Raw genomic sequence first — 22,901 nt, 5'->3', positions numbered from 1 at the left:
ACAATAAAATAGTTCCCATTCTATCCATTTGAAAGGCGTTTCTCCTTTGAACGTAGTCTTGGTTTGAGAGATGGTTGAGAACATATTTTGGGTTCTGGAAAAGTCATCTGCTTAGCACTCACAGAACTCCCATGGGAAAAGTCCTGTGCAACGTCATTACTTTCACAGCAGCTATTATCATCGCCATGTACAGGCTGTATGATTTGAGCAATACATATTTTACCTTAACACTTTACTTCTGAGTATTTTGTCATTTGTATTACACTGGGCTGAACTACACTGCAATGTATTTTGTAAGAAGTTACTTTTGAGAGCTGTAATATGTATTTTCTAAATACAAAATACTTTTCTATACCATTTTTTTTTTTATAGCGGTTCACAATGTTGTAGCCCCCTCTCCCCCTGAATTGGTATCAGAAGTCTGATGGCACTATGGTGTGATAAGTGCATCTGCTAAATGAACTAAATATAATTGTAAATGTAAAAATGGACAATTGCAAAGCATGCTGAGTATTATTATAATGAGCTCCGCCCGACACAAGGATAACAAATAATACCCAGTGTGCTTTGCAGTTCCGTTTGACATGTTCATTTTCATAAATACATTTACATTTTGGTCATTTAGCAGACACTCTTATCCAGAGTGACTTACAGTCAGTGTATTCAACTAAGGTAGATAAACAACAACATATTACAGTTATAGCAAGTAAAATGTTTCTGTAATCGTTACTGAGAATGTTATTGCTCTTCGGGCCAGCTACTTGCAAATGTATTTCTGTATTTTAAAATACAAAATACATGTATTTTAATTAAATACATAAAAAAATCTACGTATTTTGTAGTTTATTTTGATACATTGATCTTTATGGTATTTTGAAAATGTATTATGCAATTGTATTTTTATTTTATGTTTGCCCATCCCTGTACACACAAATAAAACCAAATATATAGAATGGGAATGACAACATGGAAACGAGCATCTTAAAAAATAAGTTGTCTTTTTCTAAATGGGGCCTCAAACTTGTATCATAATCCCATGGAGAGAAAAAAAAAACAACACGAACAGGCACAAGGGTCAAAGCTTTCATCAGAAAACATCCATTATTAACTGAAAAGTCAAGAATATTTACTATAGATAGAATATGGTTGAATAAATTAACCAATGAATGCCTTACTATACAAATGAACTGTTATCTATATTAGACTTCAGTCTGAGGTAATGGTGTCCGAATACTATGACAGAGGCTAACCACTGTAAGCCAATACATGACAATGTACATAGAGAATATTTTATAATGCTGCATCAGTCATATTATGATTACATTTCATCCATGCTTTAGAGATTTTACCAACGCTGACCATGTCCACCGGTGACCATGGGCTGTACGAGGAGGGAGAGAAGGGGGAGCTTCCGCACACAGGCCCAAACGATATGGACACCAGTGTGCTTGTGTGTGTGTGTGTGTGTGTGTGTGTGTGTGTGTGTGTGTGTGTGTGTGTGTGTGTCTGTGTTTGCGTGTGCCAAAAGCTTTATCTTAAAGATGTGGGTATTCAAAAAGGCACACGGCTTCTTTCTCTTTGAGCATACTCAGCCTGTTAAAACAATAAAAGTCACTGGACTGGAAAATGCACAGGCAGGCCCATAGGACACAAAAGCAATTCCAGATGATATTGCGTTGGGTCTGTTGAGATTCAGCGCTAGCAGAAGGGCAGACACTGAGGATTATTAATGATGTTCCAATGGAACTGTACAGGCTGCCCCTGGCTATAAGAGCCCACCATAGCGACAATAAGCCAATGGCTCTCCTTGCTGCATTCTGACACAATTCAGAGTGAATGGTGTGTGTGTGTGTGTGTGTGTGGGTGTGTGTGTGTGTGTGTGTGTGTGTGTGTGTGTGTGTGTGTGTGTGTGTGTGTGTGATGCACCAGGACCTGATCCTCTGTAATGAGCTAACATGAAGGATTCAAACACATGCTCCCCCTTATCATGTCAGAGTGAAGAGAAAGCATATCCAAAACACCATCCGGCTATTCTATCAAATAAACATATAATCAGGAAACAACAAATGAGCATTTATAGTTTGACTATGTACATACAAATCTAAGAGAATGTTTGTCTTTGACCTATTGAGACTTGCAAATATCAAAATGAAGTCCAAAACAATGATACAATAACATGTCGTGGATCTCTTGGCCTCCTGCCACCTCAGCCTAATAGTTTGTCGGGGAGACTCTAATTGTGGGTGGTGGACCTGGGGGAGAGGATGGCGCGCGGCTTGCTGTTGATGTACGTGGCCCAATAGACCAGGTTGAAGATGAAGAACAGCACTGGGAAGATGATGCGTGAGATCTTGTCCACTCTGCTGACGCGGTTGTAGGACTTTATGGCTTCAACGTATGAGTCGTCCATTTTAGGAACCTTGTGGCTGTGGTGGTGGTGGTGGTGTGTAGCTCTCGTGGCACTCCTTGAGACGGTGGTTAAACCTGGGTCCTTTACCACGTTGATGGTGTAGGTAGTTCCGACAATGTTGAATGTGTTGTTGGCCTTTTTGGAAAGGGAGGCAGATTCTCTTCTCTGTAAAGAGAAGAGAAACTGCGAGAATCAGGGCTGGATCATTAAACCTAACAAAGGCCTTGTTTTCAAAATGGCAACATTACCTCAGACTGTTTTGACTCGGGGTGCAATGATGCTCAAGATGCATGATGGGAACATAATAACATCCATATTTTGCACCATTGGGAGCTAAGCTGAAAGAACTCAAGGCCCTAGTGTAGGGATCGGGGCTGTCGCCCTACCAGCCAGGGTCATAGAACATTACGCATCTACGCTCCAATAAGTGGCAAATCACATGAGACTCCCTGACAAAATATGCATACATCACAGTGAGAATAGGAACACCCCAGGGCATGGCCTACACAGGTCAGAGGTTTATGGGAAATATTATGGTTTCATTTCAGAGAGGCTTGTTATTTTCTGAACCACTGAAAGAAATGGGGCAGAGCAGAGTAGTGGGCAGGGTTTGTCTAGGCTGGTGGCACTGGAGAATTAGAGGTAGGATAAGAGCAGAGCAGGATGAATCAATGCACCTGTAAACAGACCTGACAAACTACCCTCTGAGGACTGGGGCTGTACTGTATATAGGCCATAGATTAGGAATGAAGCCAAGGGGATATAAAACAGATGGGCTGGGAACAGTTTTAGGTCTCAAAATCCTACCCCAGGAAATTCTTAGATCATTTTTCATATGTCAGAATTATACCTACAGCAGAGACATTCATATGCTGTATTACATTAGTATGGCCAGGCTTGCATCAACAAGGTGTTGATTCATGTATTAATAGGGCAAATGGGATATAACAACCAGGGTTCTATGATGTATTTTTGTCTTAAACCACAACATCAAGGAGAACTGGCCAATCCAATTGGATAAGCTAACACAGGGGTTAATGGTTTGGTTTGCTGTCTGTCTGTCTGTCTGTCTGTCTGTCTGTCTGTCTGTCTGTCTGCCTGCCTGCCTGCCTGCCTGCCTGCCTGCCTGCCTGCCTGCCTGTCTGCCTGCCTGCCTGCCTGTCTGCCTGCCTGTCTGTCTGTCTGTCTGTCTGTCTGTCTGTCTGTCTGTCTGTGATCCTGCCTGGGCTGGGCCAGGGCTCTATTTGCCTGGGCTGGGCCAGGGCTCTGTTTGCCCGGGCTGGGCCAGGGCTCTGTTTTCCCGGGCTGGGCCAGGTCTCTGTTTGCTCAGGCTGGGCATGCACTCTGGCTCTATCTCATGCCAATATCAGTGGAGAGGGAGTCTTTTAGTGGTGACGACTGCTGCCCCCTGGACGCCCTGAGGCTTTCACAGGGTATTGATTCCTCCTGATCCAACAACACCCCGGGCCCCTTATATCACAGCTTAGATCAGCATGAGTAAGGGATAACTATTAACAAGCGTCTCATGACCTTTACCACAGCTACCTAAGCTCATTTATCCCCGGCATCAGGTCTGCTCTCAGCCTACCACCCTGACATACAAGGCCCTGCTAGTACACACCTGCCAATCAGCTTAGTGGCGAGGGACTCCATAACATCATTTTGAGTTACGTAGTTTGAGATACAGGCAGAGGCAACCATAGTATGGGGCTTTGTTTAGAAAGTAATGTTCTTCAAAACATTGTGTGCCACTATACACAAGAGTACACCAAAATTGCTTGAGGGCAGACAAACTTTGTGTGATTATATTAATGCTTTCGGCTAGCTTGGGGCATGAAGACTCCTTAGTGTGTTTGTGTGTGTGTGTGTGTATATGAGTGCCCCTTGGCCCTGAGTGGGGAGTGTCGGGAGACATTGCCTGTGCATTTGTGTGTGTATGTGAGTGTGTGAGGGTGTTTGTGTACAAGGCTGAAAGTGTCTTGATGTGAGTGTATGCAGAGGTAACAGAGCCGGTTGGGTCTTACAGTGTCTCTCTGTGTCTGTGTTCGGAGAGCAGGTGCCTTATGGGTTATGGCTAAGAGTACCAATACATGTCTCTGTGCTCTGTGTGTGTACTGTACGTGTCTGTACGTGCAGCCTTTGTGCTTGGGTGTGACAGCACATCTTGGGGCTATAAGTGTGTCCCAGTGTGTGTGTGAGTGTGTGACAAATGTTTTTGGAGTTAGAGTAGACGTGTGTGCATGGACATGGCTTGGGGGAAAAGTGTCTATCTGTGTGTGTCCGTGTTTGCATGTGCGTGTGTGAGAGTACAGTATACCGTAGGTGTATGTATCTGTGTGTGTATTTGTGTGTGTCCACGCAGGTGGCCTGGCTTGCTGGGAACGATGACAGCTGTAGAGGTGGCTGGTCCCCACATAGACCTGACTGCAGCACAGCCTCATCACTGCAGTGTGTGTTACAGTCTGTCTGTCAGCCAGCATTAATTAAACATGCTTTCAAATCCCTAATCAAGGTCAGCTCTGCTTCTCCCCTGCGCTAATGCCCAAAATGTTATCATGTCATGGAAATCCAACCCAATATATGTTTTGTAATTCAATGAGTCAATAATCACAGAAAACTGACTAACTTGTCTGTGCCTGTACCCGTGACTATCACGCCCTGGGTCTCCAGTGGCGAGGAGAAGAGAGGAGAGAGAAACCTCATTAGGTTGCATGAATGGTGCTGCTGCTACTGCCGAACAGGCCCACATGGCTGGCATGTCTAACAGGACACATCGGACTAAAAAGGGCAACATTGAGAGTCAGAGGAGCTCCACAGCCACTGAGGTAAATTACCTAACATCGACCCTCCTCTGGCTCCTCACTCCCCGCTTCAACTGAGACACAGCCTCTCACAGCCTCTCAGAGGCTCTCCTCAGGGCCCCATGCCAATAGGGTCACCATCTGGCCCCATCAGGAGAAGGCTGCAGCCACAGCCTCTGATGAACAGGGGTGCTACTCCCAACAGGACACTCAGCCAAGAGTCCTTCCACTCTCTCTGAGGAACGGCCTTTTGATTACACTCACTTCATACACACATCTTCCCCTGTGAAGCTCTTAAACGAGGATCAAGAATAGAGTTTCATCCAGCAGCTCTCCTGAAGCTTTTATTAGTGAGGGATTGTGATGGGTGTGCTATTGCTCCCCGAGTGACCCCTACCCTCACGTATTCATCACCGCAAACTGCCTGCTCAGCACAGCCCAGAGAACACAGGACAGACATCCTGCTGCTGCTGCCTTTAAGACAAAGCAACAAAGACACATCTTCCTCCACTTACTGCATTGTAATTCACATAACCATCTGTCGCTCAGTGACTGCAGAAAGGTTTCATGTCAGCAATACGCCATGGTGTCTATCATCCAGTCAACTTACAAAGAACTTAAGAGTGTTAAACTGATGGTTGTGAGTCCTTTATACTCCGCATATTATAAAATGGATTTGTGACACTGTAAACGTCTGTTGCAGTGACTGAAAGCCTGAGATATTTCTACTAATATTGACTTGGGTTGACAGAAGCACATTAAATAGTAGACTTTAGACTTGTCAATCGAGTCTCAGATATTCCACTTTAAAAACTTCCCAGGAGTTCACCACTTACTTTTAAAGGGATATTCCGAGATTTTGGCAAGAGTCAGATGAACAAATGGATACCATTTTCATGTCTCTGCATCCAGTATGAACGAAGTTAGAGGTAGTTTCAGGAGCCAATACTGTCTAGCATTAGCGCAATGACAGGAAGGCTTTGGTATCTACTAGCATGCTAGCAGTTACCAGTTTTCCAGTCATTGCACTAACGGCAGTTAGCAATTGGGCTACGCTAGTTCTCAACTTCCTTGAAACTGCTCACAGAGACAAAAAAATGGGGAAGTAGATAAAGGGCTTTATTGCCAAAATCCTGAAATATCCCTTTAATATCCTAACAGCTGTTCACATGAAACACATCACCTGATTGCACCCAAACTTTCCTAACTTTTCTAGCATCAAAATGCCTCCTAGCATTTTTGCGGACCCTGAGTGTCAAAATCACAATGTTTAATGAGATCCTCATATAACCCCATGCCTTAATTATCACTATCTCGCACTGTCTCTCACTGTCTCTCTGTGTGTCTGTGTGTGTGAGGTACACTGGGGTTTATGTGCTGTACGTGTCTCTGTGTATGAGATACAGTGTGTCTATGTATGATACACACTGTTTTAATTTGTACAGTGCATTCAGAAAGTATTCAGACCCCGTTACTTTTTCAACATTTTGTTACCTTACAGCCATATTCTAAAATTGATTAAATTGTTTTTTCTTCTTCTCATCAATCCACACACAATACCCCATAATGACAAAGCAAAAACAGGTTTGTAGAATTTTTTGCAAATGTATAAAAAAAATCTAAGTATTCAGACCCTTTACTCAGTACTTTGTTGAAGCACCTTTGGCAGTGATTACAGCCTCGAGTCTTCTTGGGTATGACGCTACAAGCTTGGCACACCTGTATTTGGGGAGTTTCTCTCATGTCAGTTTGGATGGGGAGCGTCGCTGCACAGCTATTTTCAGGTCTCTCCAGAGATGTTCAATCGGGTTCAAGTCCGGGCTCTGGCTGGGCCAATCATAGAATTTTAGAGACTTGTCTTGGCTCTGTGCTTAGGGTTGTTGTCCTGTTGGAAGGTGAACCTTCGCCCCAGTCTGAGGTCCTGTGTGCCCTGGAGCAGGTTTTCATCAAGGATCTCTCTGTACTTTGCTCTGTTCATATTTTCCTCGATCCTGACTAGTCTCCCGGTCCCTGCCACTGAAAAACATCCCCACAGCATGATACTGCCACCACCATGCTTCACTGTAGTGATGGTGTCAGGTTTACTCCAAACGTGATGCTTGGCATTAAGGCCAAAGAGTTCAATCTTGGTTTCATCAGACCAGAGAATCTTGTTTCTCATGATCTGAGAGTCCTTTAGGTGCCTTTTGGCAAACTCCAAGCAGGCTGTCATGTGCCTTTCAATGAGGAGTGGCTTCCTTCTGGCCACTCTACCATAAAGGCCTGATTAGTGGAGTGCTGCAAAGATGGTTTTCCTTCTGGAAGGTTCTCCCATCTCCACAGAGGACCTCTGTGTCCAGGAACAGAGATCCTCCTCTGTGGGGTTGTTAATGAATAAATAAAGTATCTCTTTACAGATTACCCAGGGCTGCCTTCGCCAGGAGGCTGGGATAGAACCTTCTTTCAGTGTTTCTCCTCATTCCCACTACAAAACAATATGAGAGCTCTGACCAGCTTCCCTCGTCCTATCTCTGAGCAATTAGCTCCGAATACGCTCATTTTTCAGGAGGTTATCGGTAGAGGATAGATAGAGAGCATATAATCTAGAATGAGCAAAACGCCACTCCACTCTAGAGAGGGAGAGAGTGAGAGAGAGAGCAACCCGAGGAGCGAGCCAAGCAGGAGACAAATACACTATCTAGCAGATTAATGAGGATGGAGACAGTTGTGATTAGCTACTTCTCCACAACAACAGCAAAGCACACAAAGAGGGAGCAGGGCTTTTATGGGATGTGGGAGCTGTTACATTATCCTGTTTTAACCTTTGAAGTACTGAAACTACCTCCATGTACTGTAGGTATACCATAGCTACAGAACTCACCCTCATCTCCTGGGCCTCCTTCTTGCCGTCCCATGCCCAGCTGCGCTTGGTGAAGTAGTTAACTGTGGCAAACTCTATCAGGGCGGAGAAGACAAAGGCATAGCATACTGCCATGAACCAGTCCATAGCTGTAGCATAGGCCACCTTGGGCAGGGAGTTCCTGGCACTGATACTCAGGGTTGTCATGGTCAGAACTGTTGTGACCCCTGGGGACAGAAAATAAGAGATGCAAAAGGAAAGAGAGAGTGTATTAATTGACAAACATACTTTGTACACACACACGTACAGTACACACAGACCCAATTGGGCTGAACAACAGTAAACATAACTGTGTGTCATGGAAAGAAAGAGCATCATCCTTGAACATTCAGTACATGGTGTCACAGGGTGTCCTGACATACTTCAGAAAGTATTCATACCCCTTGACTTATTCCACATTTTTGTTGTAATAGCTGAATCCACTAATTTGAAGGGGTGTCCACATACTTTTGAATATATAGTGTATATTTAAAAGCAAGGGCAATGCTTTTAAAGATGGTTTTGGGAGAGTGGCTTGTACACCTCTCCAGGTCTCGCACGCACTGTGAAATTTGGTGGAGGATCGGTGATGACACCACCCACGTTGCTTCAGCAAGGCTGGAATCAGGCAGATTTGTCTTTGTGAAGGATGCATGAATCAAGCCACGTACGAGGTTGTCCTGGAAGAAAACTTGCTTCCTTCTGTTCTGACAATGTTCCCCAACTCTGAGGAGTGTTTTTCCCAGCAGGACAATGCTCCATACCACACAGCCAGGTCAATCAAGGTGTGGATGGAGGACCACTAGATCGAGACTCTGTCATGGACAGCCCAATCTCCAGACCTGAACCCCATTGAAAACTTCTGGAATGTGATCAAGAGGAAGATGGATGGTCACAAGCCATCAAACAAAGCAGAGCTGCTTACATTTTTGCTCAGGAGTGGCATAAAGTCACCAACATCAATGTGAAAGACTGGTGGAGAGCATGCCAAGACGCATGAAAGCTGTGATTGATAAATCAGGGTTATTCCAACAAATATTGATTTCTGAACTCTTCCTAAGTTAAAACATGAGTATTGTTTTTTTTTAAATGAATATGAACTTTTGTATTATTATCTTTGCATTATTCGAGGTCTGACAACACTGCATCTTTTTGGTTATTTTGGCCAGTGGTCATTTTCTGCAAATAAATGCTCTAAATGACAATATTTTTATTTGGAATTTGGGAGAAATGTTGTCAGTAGTATATAGAATAAAATAAATGTTTTAATTTTACCCGAACACATAAGTAGTAAAACCAGAGAAACTAATTATTTATTTATTATTATTATTATTTTTCCAGAGCTGTATATATGTATGTTTTCATTTTTATTTCAGGGCTGTGGCCACATTTTTACAGTTCTCCATATGTATATCCTTAAAAAAATAATAAAACCTGATTGTAAAAATGTTTTTATTCCCAATTCAGATAGCAGAGTTAGTGTTTCAGATGCAGCTACAATCTAACCTCTCCATCCCTGGCTCCAGAGCTGCCTAACATCTGTCCATGCCCTCTACTACACCACCTCCCTAAGTCTCACAGAGCCGCGGATTGGAGTCGCCCCACAGGAGAGCTCCGCTGAGCTTGTCTGACGATACACTGTAATCCCTGTATTGATACAGTGCAGGCGGCTAGGCAGTCCCCTGCCATCTGTCTGCAGAAACATGGAACAGCCACTTCATAGGGGGAAGAGGAGCCATGGGTGGATGGGAGAGAGAAGGGACTGCTCTGGAACAGATGTAGCAGCCTGGCAGAGTGGTGCTGCACTTGATATGGAAACCCTGCTGGCTGATCACCTCATGGAAATGTGAGGAGCGCACACTGTGACCTGCAGCTGGAAAGGGATGCCAACTACCGCAATGTCCATGATGGTGGGTAGGGGAGAAGCCTACCAGAGGCTGTAGGTGTTAAGTAATTGGACAGACCTCCTCCATTGACCACATCCATTGTGTTGGAGGCTGTATTGACCACCTCCATCATGTCTGACAGTGTGACACAGCCATCATATCCACAATGAGATTTAATTGAACTTTCCTGGCATTGTTTGACACTTAAAAGCTTCGAGGAAAAATCCCCTGCCACCACGGATGTCATTACACAGGCAATCAAAATGTTGAAACAGAAACACTGAGACCAAGACACTGATTAGATTTGTCCATCTAGACCAGCAGCTAGAAGACATAGCACAGAAACATTCCAAAATGTGGCTGTGCAATACTCGTACTGTGTGTCAGGCCCAATGTAGACTTGAATTACAATACAGGAAAAGATTTTAGAGGATAAATCAATTGCTGTGTGAAATGTGAATCTTTTATAGGTCATTGTGCCCACTGGCCTTTGTATTCTACGTCTCCGGGAATTTAAAGAACGAAATGAGAGGAGAGCAGAGAATGGGTGTCCATCAAAGCCGATATAAGCAATCATTCCACTTCAGCTGTTCCCACTTGTCGCATCTGCTAGAAGAAAATATAGGCTCAGAAAATGGACATTGCGCAGTTGAAGAGGTCAACTCATTTCCCCACCTCCTAAATAAGAAACGTGAACTTATGGTCTTACTGTTGATCTATGCAGAGGATATAACTAGCCCCATTACTATGTTTGTTAGGTGACTACATTTAAAAACTGTTGTAGATCGGTAGGATTGAGACTGCCCTGAATTGCTTATACTTAATGTGCATCGTCAATGAGTAAAATATGGAATCATTTAATATTAGTCAGTGCTAAAGTTGAAGAAAATATTGACAATTGGCAAATCCAATCTCCCCATATTAAAAAAGATCAGGCAATTAAAAAATATCAATGGACGAATGTCCATCGTCACTGGAGATTGTATTGTGTCCACTGTGTAATACGTCCGCTCAAACCATAAATCATACATTACACTTGGGTGAAGGAGAAAATTACAAACGGGATTTTCCACAAAAAAATATCAGGTCATTTCAGCCAGATTCTCTAACCAGGCCACCCGCTAGGGAACAAATTATTGATTAAATATAATCTTTCGAACAGTGCCCGGGAGCCGCTCATACTCATAAATGTAGGTTGGAGAATTGGCTGCTCTTCATACGAGACAAGTCACCAGTTTTTCCTAAAACATTTAGACAGTTTTAAAGCCCCGTGGATGGCTCAGAGAGCAGGATGTTATCAGAGGCTGGTTGTGAAAAACAGTCAAAGTGACTGTCCAGTCAGGGAGGATAGTCTCAATCTGAAACCTCCTCCCAGCTAACAGCAGGACCCCTGTTTACCTGGACCAGTCCTGTGCCCTGAGGCCATTCTCACTTTCATTAACTCCACACCTGTCCTTTAAACAATTTTGTGCCTTTGTGCACTTCCATTACAAGTGAGAGTTTGCTCATATTGAGTAGACAACAAACACACATACTGCTGTGTTTGGGGAATGATTCCCAATGACCTTGGCCCTTGTTTCAACTGAACCTCCATTAGAAAACACATGAGATGTTGTTCTTGAAAGGGTTGACAGACTAACAGCTTCTTACTGTGCCTTTTCTTGGCACTGAAAGGCCTTTGTTTTACAAGGAAGTCAGTCTTAGAGCTGAGGTGAAGGCCCCTCCTTCATGAGAGGAATATGGGACTGTGAGAATGGAGAATCCCGAGGCGAGGGGACTGTGACAGAGAAATTTACCAGATCATTTTCACATGGCTGTAAGTATGTGAACTCCTCTTTTTTTCACCTTACATGCAAAGCAAATCAAAGCAAATCATAGTGGCTAGCCAGTGTATTTCTCCACTGTGCTTCACTGCATGCCCTGCCCTGCTCTGATCTCAAACACTAATTAGCTGCCAAACGGAGGCCTGCTCTTACTGCAGGGGGAGGCACTTTGGGTTGCCATGACACAGTCCTCATGGCAGGCTGAGAGGTGAAGTCGTGGGTCTCCATAAACGAGGAGAGAGAGGAGGGGGAACAATGTGCTGCACGCTCTGATTTTGGAGTGTGGGGTAAACTGATTAGAAGAAACATATGCTGGCTGACCTCTTTACATGAAAGGCACTAGGTAGTGAGATTCATGTTTTTCAATGACTCCATTTGTCCAATTAGTCATGTTTCCAGAACGGTTAGTCACAGTTTAAAGAGCTAGTGGCTGGGTGTCATCCACAAGATCAGCTGTGGTGAAACCTGTCAAATATCAAAGCTGTATGATTGACACACAGATACATTTGTAGGTGTGTCAGTGACTCATGTTTGTGTGGGTCTGTGCATTAAAGTTGCATATGCTAGCTGTAACAACAAACAAAATGTCTTTGCCAATTCTTCTGCATAATTTGAAGTCAAACGGTTATACTACTAGCCTACAATAATACAGTATGTGTCAGCGGACCATAATATACTTCATTTTCTTGGTGTTTCTTGAGCTTCAGTTACCGTTTGAAAGTTTTAGGCCTAGATTGGGAAATGTTTTCTCCAACTGGAGGTTTGACTGTTTTCATTATTTACCTCGACATTGCTTTGGAGGGCTGAGCACAACTTTTCTGTTACTATCATTTCCCCGAAGCGTGAATAGGCTGCCATTTCTTTCTAGTCTACCAACTCAATTTGTCAGAGCTCATGTTTCATTCTGCTCCATCAGAGAGGAAGCAGGATCTCACCCTTCCTAAGTCTCCATAGCGATGTTGGCAGGATCAGCTGTGCTTTGCACCTGATACGTCTGCCCCACAAAAAGTGTTGACAAAGCCAGACACCTTGCCAAAGTTAGCAAGAGCTCAATAAGCAATAATGTCTTAAAACTTGGCTGGCTTAAATTTTCTGCAAGGCACGTTCAATATTCCGACGCGAGAGATGCAACTCCAACATTTCTTTGTATCACTCCGTCCCTGGAGGTGAACAGCCTCACTTTCTCCAAGTTAATTCCTTTCCAAGTTTGCTGACGCTAATCTGTAATTAATTAGGTGGTTTTGCGGTGGCCAAGTTAATTACAGGTCAATCCTGTGATCCAAGAACAGTTTTAAACCCAAATGAATCACTGTCCAAGACTCAACAGAGCCAACATGGGCACCAAGCTGTTTTTTACACTGTGTGAATCACAACTTCTCAAAGATGAACTTTTTCTACCCTCCCCTGGCACGCCAATTTACTGAATGCATCTGATGATGTGAACAAAAGCAGCTCCACAAATGCGTAAGCTGCCGCTGCTGAACACTTGTTTTGATGTAGCTTCATAATTTAAACAACAGCACTCCAAACTGTCGGAATGGTTCAGTTACTTGTTAAGTGCATTTCGGGGTTAAGGAGATAGGGGAAGTAACTCAGTGAATATGGTTAAGGAAATAGGGGAAGTCACTCAGCGAATACGGTTAAGGAGATAGGGGAAGTCACTCAGTGAATACGGTTAAGGAGATAGGGGAAGTCACTCAGCGAATACGGTTAAGGAGATAGGGGAAGTCACTCAACGAATACGGTTAAGGAAATAGGGGAAGTCACTCAGCGAATACGGTTAAGGAGATAGGGGAAGTCACTCAACGAATACGGTTAAGGAGATAGGGGAAGTCACTCAGCGAATACGGTTAAGGAGATATGGGAAGTCACTCAACGAATACGGTTAAGGAGATAGGGGAAGTCACTCAGCGAATACGGTTAAGGGGAAGTCACTCAACGAATACGGTTAAGAAGATAGGGGAAGACACTCACCGAATACAGTGCGGGCGGGAACCGACTCTCTGTTTAGCCAGAAGGAGACCTGAGACAGGATGACAGTCATGATGCACGGGAGGTAGGTTTGAATCACAAAATAGCCAATTTTCCTTTTCAAATGGAAATATGTTGTCATCACTACATATTCTCCTGAGGGGGAAGAGAGAGAGGTAGAGACAGAGAGAGAGAGGGGGGGAGAGAGAGAGATGCAGAGGACATGAATTATTAATACAGCTCATGTTCAGTCCAGATAAACACAAGCACCCTGCTGAAATATTCAGAACCATATTTATGAAAGTAAATACAGTTGAATACATGCTAGCACAGCACTGGGAACCTTTTAATACAGTGGCATGCATGCTAGCAAAGGGAAGCCGAGTGTGGGAAGCCGAGTGTGGGAAGCCGAGTGTCTGTTCGTGAGTGGATGTTAACTGATCGCATGTGTACCACAGTGTCTGGTTGTTAACGGCCTCGTCAAAAAACAGGCTTCCCGGGGAAGTCCATGGTAGAAAAATAGCTAAATAGGGGTAGGAACCTATGTATGCCGATTTTGTATATAGAGCACACTTCTGGCAAAACATAATTACGTTTTCCTCCAGGTTTTCTGTCATCTTCTGCAACGTTACAAACTATCATAGGTAACAAATCTCTGCAAAATGTCTCCTACCCGGTTTGAAAACAGTAACGAACATTACACGCAGCACCAACGGCCATGTGGGGAGGGTTCTCGAAATGCAACATCCAATCAAAATCTTGCCGCTGGGAGCCAGCAGACCATTCAAACTATTTTGGCTAATAGAAGATTGTCCAGACCTCCAACTGAACGACGTATGGCCACGCGAGACTAGGTTGTTAAAGGCAAAGATTGGTTTTCCCACCACTGTTGGTCCAGATTAGATCTGTTGCCCTTGGCAGCAGTAATACGCCGACAAAAAGAGCTAGTGTGTGTGTGATAGGGCTGAGAGTAGCACACCTACTGTACCTGTGTGGCTTCAGCTCCTTAGGAAGAGAAATATGTGATACAGTATGACAGGCTAATAAATATGTCATCTCACGACTACTGTGTTTTAAAAACATTGCCTTGATCCACAGCCACCAATGTGCTGAGAACCTTTCCTGGATGACAGATACACTCCTACAGTACATGCTGAGATGAGGTGACACATGGACACTATGCTTATTGACATGGTAAGACAGGAAAATTAAATAGCGCTAAAAGAACCGATATTCCCTATCCTGAAGCCTGTATGTCCAGTATGTACCACAAATACTGAGAAAATCCTGTGGTACAAGATTCATTGTGGTATCTCAGATTGATCTCACATTCAGTGGTTGAAGGCAGTAACGTGAGTCAGTGATGTGTCACTAATGTGAGTCAGTATGAGGCGTCTCTGTGGTGTCACAGGGAATGTACACAAAGGACTGTTCCAACACAACCTACTCTATTGGGGCTATGTACAGGGTACAACCCTCCTCAGTCCCTATCGGCCTCAACCTGCCTGCCTCTATCACTGCAACCATGAAACCAGACTGAGACAGTGACAGTAGTAAAACAAAGGGACCTAATGCATCACAGGGACTAAGTAGAGGTTAGTCATTATCTGTCTCTCACGGGGACCTGTCTTTTAGAAAGCAGGCCACTTAAATGACTTCTCTGATTTGAATAGCAGTCTGTGCCTGGTAAAAACAGGTTGACACTTCTCTAAGAGGAGAGAGACAAAACTGTAAAAATTGTGGGTGTTGTAGATAAAGGGATTTCACAGCTGCTATGGAAATCAGAATAAGATCAAATGAATGGCTGATCAACTGTGCTGGCTGACAGAATTTCCTATAATTTAGTGCCAATTCAAATGGACTCCAGACCAGAGCTCAATCAGAGGAAAAGTGGAGTTCTCCCTCCTGCTCCAAGGCTCCTTATCTTTCTACTACTGCGGAATTGTTATCTTACCGCTGAACAAGTTGAACATTTTTGCTCTTGGCTACCATTTAAAATACTTGCTAAAACTGTGCAGATCAAATGTGTGTTCAATCTGAAATCAGGGTGCCTGTGTCTTCTTAGATTAAATACCATGTAATTTGGAGCCGCCACAAAGATCAGTTCTCTTCATCTACCCTGAATTTTCAAATTTTGTTCACAGGCGAAGTGTTGGATAACAGGACAGTTTGTCAGTCTCTCTCCACCAGCCTATAAGAAAGCCACTGCATTCAGTGATCAGCGGGCCCCTCCTTCCCCCAAACTCAGCAAGTCTTCCTTTCAGTGGTGAGACCTCACTGACCCCAATAACACTAGCAGAGACCAATCGATGAGGCAGCAACTTGCACAGCAACTCAGATAAATGACTTAACAAAAAGACACAAATGGAATCTGTAAGTATATGCCAACGGTGTACAAAGGAAAATTGAAAAGGGAGAGAAATTAATTCATCCAAATTGTCATGCATGCCAGCAGCTGAAAAGAGAGACTTTCTTGAGAAATTCAAAGCAGATGTTCCATTAGTTATAACCTTTGTTCTGGTGTTGTCTCAGTGTCAATGCCTTGATCATATGGCATAATAGAACTTGTGCTGGAACTGCATGTTACTATGAAAAGTGGCAGATAGGTTGTAAGTGTACCTGTGCTGGAACTCATGGATTCTTTCCCAATATCGTGGCCTAGTAGATCATACTGGTTTAGCCTTGAACCATCCTTCGCTACGACTACAGAATCTTCATCTCCTTTGGTCCAGATATAGACAACTTCATTGTTGGTATAAGCATCTGAGAGAGAAAGAGAGAGAAAGCGAGGGAGCGAGAGGGAAAGAGCAAGGGTAGGGAGGGGAGGGGAAGGGGGTGCAGATGGACAGATATACACACACATGGGTAGAGGCAGAGACAAAGAATGACAGTACTAAATGGCAGTTTCCAATGAGTGAACAACACTCTTTTCCATAATTCAGCAGTGCTACCATTGGCTGATTCTGATGATGGCACCAAACAAAGATTATAAGGGGGGGGGGGGGGGGGCATTGATCTGAATAAATGCATGTCAATGAGAGTTTAATAAAAGCAGGCAGTGTTTTGATTAGTTTATAAATTTGGCACCTTGAACTCAAGGTACATCCGCATGAGGATTAATGTCATAAATAGGCTTTGAAATCCACAAGGTCAAATTTAGGGAAAGGAGGTTAAAAAGCATTAATGAAACACACACACACACACATTACAGTAGAAGAGACCCCCAGCTGAGCCCAATAACACAATTCATACATCAGCCTGAGGTTTGCTAATTACATTTTGATAGCCACAGAGAAGTTATAGTTTTATTCTCATGGGAGACTATTAATTATAATAGTTAATTCATCTACTTGTATGTGTCTTCATCTATTACAATTGTAATTGGTAATGAAAGGTATTATTCTGTCATCGTGTGTGTCCTCTATGGCTCTGTCTGTTTGTAAAGGAGCTACTCGGTGTGGTCAGTCTCCTAGCTTCGCTCAGCAGAGACGGTCAACTATGTCAAACACTTCCATTGTTATTCAAGGCTTTGAAATCTTTCACTACAATCTTTCACTTCTCTCTGGATGCACAGTACATGCAGAATTTCATGGCTGCATATTGTCAAGAATACAAGTCTCCATAACCAGTTGCAAGGATAATGCAGCATACCTACATATATCTGCTCCAATACAATCCTAAAGAAAACAACATGACGAGGGCGCCATGACAGGAAACTATAGAAATTGAAATGAGTAAAACTGCATGTAAATGTTGTAGTTACATCTGCATGGCAACCTGTGTGGCTCTGGGATCCACTTTATGCAGAGCTGTAGCGTCATATATCTTCAGCCAAATTATATTTTTTTATTCTGGAGAGACAAAACAAACCCGATGTTCAGAATGTGAAAATATGAAAGGTTCAGAGCTCGAAGGGAGGGAGAATAAAAGGTATGTACAGTGAACAAAATTATAAATGCAACATGTAAAGTGTTGGTCCCATGTTTCATGAGCTGAAATAAAAGATCCCAGAAATTTTCCATATGCACAAAAAGCTTATTTCTCTAAAATGTTGTGCAGAAATGTGTTCACATCCCTGTTAGTGAGCATTTCTCCATTGCCAAGATAATCCATCCACCTGACAGGTGTGGTATATCAATTAGCTAATTAAAAAGCATGATCATTACACAGGTGCACCTTGTTCTGGGAACAATAAAGGGCCACTCTAAAATGTGCACTTTTGTCACACAACACAACACGATGTCTCAAGTTTTGAGGGAGAGTGCAATTGGCATGCTGACTGCAGGAATGTCCACCAGAGCTTTTGACAGATAATTTAATGGTTATTTCTGTACCATAAGCTGCCTCCAACATCGTTTTAGAGAATTTGGCAGTACGTCCAACCGCGGACCATGTGTATGGACTCGTGTGGGCGAGCGGTTTGCTGACGTCATTGTTTTGAACAGAGTGCCCCACAGTGGCGGTGGGGTTATGGTATGGGCAGGCATAAGCTACGGACAACGAACATAATTGCATTTTATCGATGGCAATTTAAATGCACAGAGATACCATGATGAGATCCTGAGGCCCATTGTCATGCCATTCATACGCCGCCATCACCTCATGTTTCAGCATGATAATACACAGCCCCAAGTCACAAGGATCTGTACACAATTCCAGGAAGCTGAAAATGTCACAGTTCTTCCATGGCCTGCATACTCACCAGACATGTCACCCATTGAGCATGTCTGGGATTCTCTGAATCAACGTGTACGACAGCGTGTTCCAGTTCCAGCAACTTTGCTCAGCCATTGAAGAGGAGTGGGACAACATTCCACAGGCCACTATCAACAGCCTGGTCAACTCTATGCGAAGGAGATGTGTCACGCTGCATGAGGCAAATGGTGGTCACACCAGATACTGACTGGTTTTCTGATCCACCTCTGTACCATATTTTTATGGTATTTGTGACCAACAGATGCATATCTGTATTCCCAGTCATGTGAAATCCATAGATTAGGGCCTAATTAATTAATTTAAATTGACTAATTAATCTGAAGAGATTAACTGCTTCTCTTCTAGTTTTTATGAGAAATATTGCTGTGAAAATTCCAGATTGTCTGCATAATCAAATAACATTCAGCTCAGACACCCATACATACCCCACAAGACATGCCACCAGGGGTCTCTTCAGACACCCATACATACCCCACAAGACATGCAACCAGGGGTCTCTTCAGACACCCATACATACCCCACAAGACATGCCACCAGGGGTCTCTTCAGACACCCATACATACCCCACAAGACATGCAACCAGGGGTCTCTTCAGACACCCATACATACCCCACAAGACATGCAACCAGGGGTCTCTTCAGACACCCATACATACCCCACAAGACATGCCACCAGGGGTCTCTTCATAGTCCCAAAGTCCAAAACAAATTCAAGGCAATGCTCAGTATTATACAGAGCCATGATTGCATGGAACTCCTTCCATCTCCAATTACTCAAGCATCAGCTTAATTACCTTTTAAAAACTGATTAAACAACATCTCATAGAAAGTCAGGGACTGTTAGGGGACACAGAAACTCACGCACACACAGAAACATAATTTTTTTATTGTATTTTTTTGTATTAGGGCTGTCCCCGACTAAAATCTTGGTCGACCGAGAGTCATCCTGTTCTTTCGAATATGTTTAAACTTGTTTTTCCATATATAGACACACACAACCCTAAGCAGACACAACAACTACATATGCACTGACTATGTCTGATGCTTTAACCCTTGTGTAGTCTTGGCATTCTATATACTCCCCTTGACCTAAGGGTAAAAAATGACATGCCTTCACTAAACACCTAAAATAAAGCAGCTTAATTGAATTGTAAAACCCAAATGAAGAAACAACCTGTCATTCATCACAAACTTTGTGAATATCTGGGTTTCCCCTCTTCACAATGCAGAACGACTGCATTTAATTAGTGGACGCCACTCATTTTTATTACAACACACCTTTCATAATTGTTTTCTTTACTAAAGTAGAGGTTTATTATTATTATTATTGCTGAAGGTATTGCATAGGTTTAAACGTACATTTTTTTTTAGCAAGAAATAGTACTTGTATTGCCTAAGAAAGTAGCAGAAATGTGCAGAAAATAGTTTTAAATGCATTTTATTGAACAATAACAGTCTTGAACTTTTTTGGCAACATAGTGATATATTCGTATACACTGTACAATGAGGAATTCAACTACAAAATACTAGTCTTCTTCCATTTTTGTTAACCATTGCCCCCACCCATAAGGTGTATAAATAACAACAATAAGAAATAATACAATTAGATAATAGATACAAAACAAAAACGTGAAAAACATAAATCAATCATCTCTAATTAGCACATGTAGGACAGTATGCAAGTGTGTGTACATGGACTTTGCAGATGTATTTCTCACATGTGCAGCACATAGTATTTGTTTTACAGTCATTCTTTGGAAGGCAGAATTGGCATCTCCTCCTCTTGCCTGCCCCAGCTGCAGCCTCAGGTGGATCAGGACACGATTCAGCACCCTGAATAGCTTTCTCACGCGCTACAGAGGCTGCTGTGCAGGGGAGGTGCTCCCTTCTTTGAATGTGTGGGGTTACAAGTGCCTTTCCCATCTGCTCCAGGAACACCCTCCTCTTGTTCCGCTTATCAGGCATCCAGGTACAGTTGAAGTCGGAAGTTTACATGCACTTAGGTTGAAGTCATTAAAACTTGTTTTTCAACCACTCCACAAATTTCGTGTTAACAAACTCTAGTTTTGGCAAGACGGTTAGGACATCTACTTTGTGCATGACACAAGTAATTTTTACAACAATTGTTTACAGACAGATTATTTCACGTATCATTCACTGTATCACAATTCCAATGGGTCAGAAGTTTACATACACTAAGTTGACTGTGCCTTTAAATAGCTTGGTAAATTCCAGAAATGTATGTTATGGCTTTAGAAGCTTCTGATAGGCTAAATTAGATAATTTGAGTCAATTGGAGGTGTACCTGTGGATGTATTTCAAGGCCTACCTTCAAACTCAGTGCCTCTTTGCTTGACATCATGGGAAAATCTAAATAAATCAGCCAAGACCTCAGAAAAAAATGTAGACCTCCACAAGTCTGGTTCATCCTTGGGAGCATGTAAGTATAAACACCATGGGACCACGCAGCCATCATACCGCTGAGGATGGAGATGTATTCTGTCTCCTAGAGATGAACGTACCCTGGTGCGAAAAGTATCTATATCCACAGTAAAACAAGTCCTATATCGACATAACCTGAAAGGCCACTCGGCTAGGAAGAAGCCACTGCTCCAAAACCACCATAAAAAAGCCAGACTACGGTTTGCAACTGCACATGGGGACAAAGATCATACTTTTTGGAGAAATGTTCTCTGGTCTGGCCATAATGACCATCGTTATGTTTGGAGGAAAAAGGGGGAGGCTTGCATGCCGAAGAACACCATCCCAACTGTGAAGCACGGGGGTGGCAGCATCATGTTTTTGGGGGTGTTTTGCTGCAGGAGGGACTGGTGAACTTCACAAAATAGATGGCTTCATGAGGAAGGAAGATTATGTGGATATATTGAAGCAACTATTGAAGCAACATGTCAAGACATCAGTTAAAGCTTGGTCGCAAACGGGTCTTCCAAATGGACAATGACCTCAAGCATACTTCCAAAGTTGTGGCAAAATGGCTGAAGGACATAAAAAGCCAAGGTATTGGAGTGGCCATCACAAAGCCCTGACCTCAATCCTATAGAATATTTATGGGCAGAACTAAAAAAGCATGTACGAGCAAAGAGGCCTACAAACCTGACTAAGCTCTGTCAGGAGGAATGGGCCAACATTCACCCAACTTATTGTGGGAAGCTTGTGGAAGGCTACCAGAAACGTTTGACCCAAGTTAAACAATTTAAAGGTAATGCTACCGAATATTAATTGAGTGTATGTAAACTTCTGACCCACTGTGAATGTGATGAAAGAAAAAAAAAAGCTGAAATAAATCATTCCCTCTACTATTATTCTGACATTTCACATTCTTAAAATAAAGTGCTGATCCTAACTGACCTAAGACAGGGAATTGTTACTCGGATTAAATGTCAGGAATTGTGAAAAACTGAGTTTAAATGTATTTGGCTAAGGTGTATGTAAACTTCCGACTTCAACTGTAGGGTTGATCTTGTTCCATATCACGAAGGCATTGTATGAGGACACATCAATTATGTTATGGAAGATGACCAGGGGCCATGGGTCATCCTTCTGCAGCTGTAAGTTCCAATCACCTTGTCCAGGTTGTCCACATCTCCTTTGTTGTGTTTGTAGTCCAGGATGATGGCTGGCTTCCTGTCCTCACGATCACTGATCTCAGCCGTTTTGTGCAGTGTGCTCAGGAGGACCACATTCTTGTTCCTCTTTGGCAGGTAAGAAACTAGAGTGGTGGTGGGGGTGAAGGCAAACTTTTATGAGAAGGCCTCTCTCCCCCTTGTTGTGAGGAGTGCAGGGAGCTCAGGCTTGTTCTTTCTAACTGTGCCAACCATGGGGATCTTCCTCTTCAGTAGCTGCTGGCTGAGTTCATAATAGGTGAAGAAATTGCCCCCTCGGTCCATCTATCACATCAAGCACAACCCGCATCCCCTGGTTCTTCTCCGGGCCTCCACTGGACTTGCATCTTCCAAGCGTAGCTGGATTGTGCGTCACAGGCAACCCATATCTTGATGCCATACTTTGCTGGCTTGCTGGGCATATACTGCCGGAAAGGATAGCGACCTTTTGACAAAAGGGATTACTATCAGTAATTAGTATCAATGTCACAGAAAACAATCACATAAATCAATGATATTACAGCAATATATAATAAAATTAACAGTGAAAATCACTTACAGTACAGATATGAAAATAAAAATGTACCTCTGAATGGAACCAGTTGCTCATCCACTGTTACTTCAGGCCCAGGTTTGCTGAGGTATGATAGACACTCCACCCACTTCTCCCAGACCTCTCTTATGGCCGCCAGTTTGTCTCTCACATATCTTGCAGGTCTTGACTCACGGTTGTCAAATCATAGCATTCTTGAGAAAGTATGAAAGACTTTCAATGGCATCGTGGCATGGAAAAT

The 22,901-nt window shown here is 43.1% G+C and overlaps 1 protein-coding gene across 1 annotated transcript in view; it reads right to left on the bottom strand.

Annotated features, from left to right (window-relative positions):
* Positions 1-830: 830 nt before the first annotated feature.
* The window catches only part of LOC110533955 (gamma-aminobutyric acid receptor subunit alpha-3-like), a 158,259-nt gene continuing 136,188 nt past the window's right edge, over positions 831-22,901 (bottom strand). The window contains exons 7-10 of the mRNA XM_036990375.2: positions 16,389-16,532; positions 13,773-13,925; positions 8,072-8,277; positions 831-2,575 (exon numbers count right to left, since the gene is read on the bottom strand). Coding sequence (XP_036846270.1) covers positions 2,234-2,575; positions 8,072-8,277; positions 13,773-13,925; positions 16,389-16,532 — 845 coding nt within the window. The 3' untranslated portion in view covers positions 831-2,233. The remainder of the gene's footprint in view (positions 2,576-8,071; positions 8,278-13,772; positions 13,926-16,388; positions 16,533-22,901) is intronic.

Source organism: Oncorhynchus mykiss, chromosome 10 (genome assembly GCF_057628025.1).
Source record: "Oncorhynchus mykiss isolate SJ-2025 chromosome 10, ASM5762802v1, whole genome shotgun sequence".
NCBI classification, from domain to species: Eukaryota; Metazoa; Chordata; class Actinopteri; order Salmoniformes; family Salmonidae; genus Oncorhynchus; species Oncorhynchus mykiss.
This window is presented reverse-complemented; position numbering and strand designations above follow the sequence as displayed.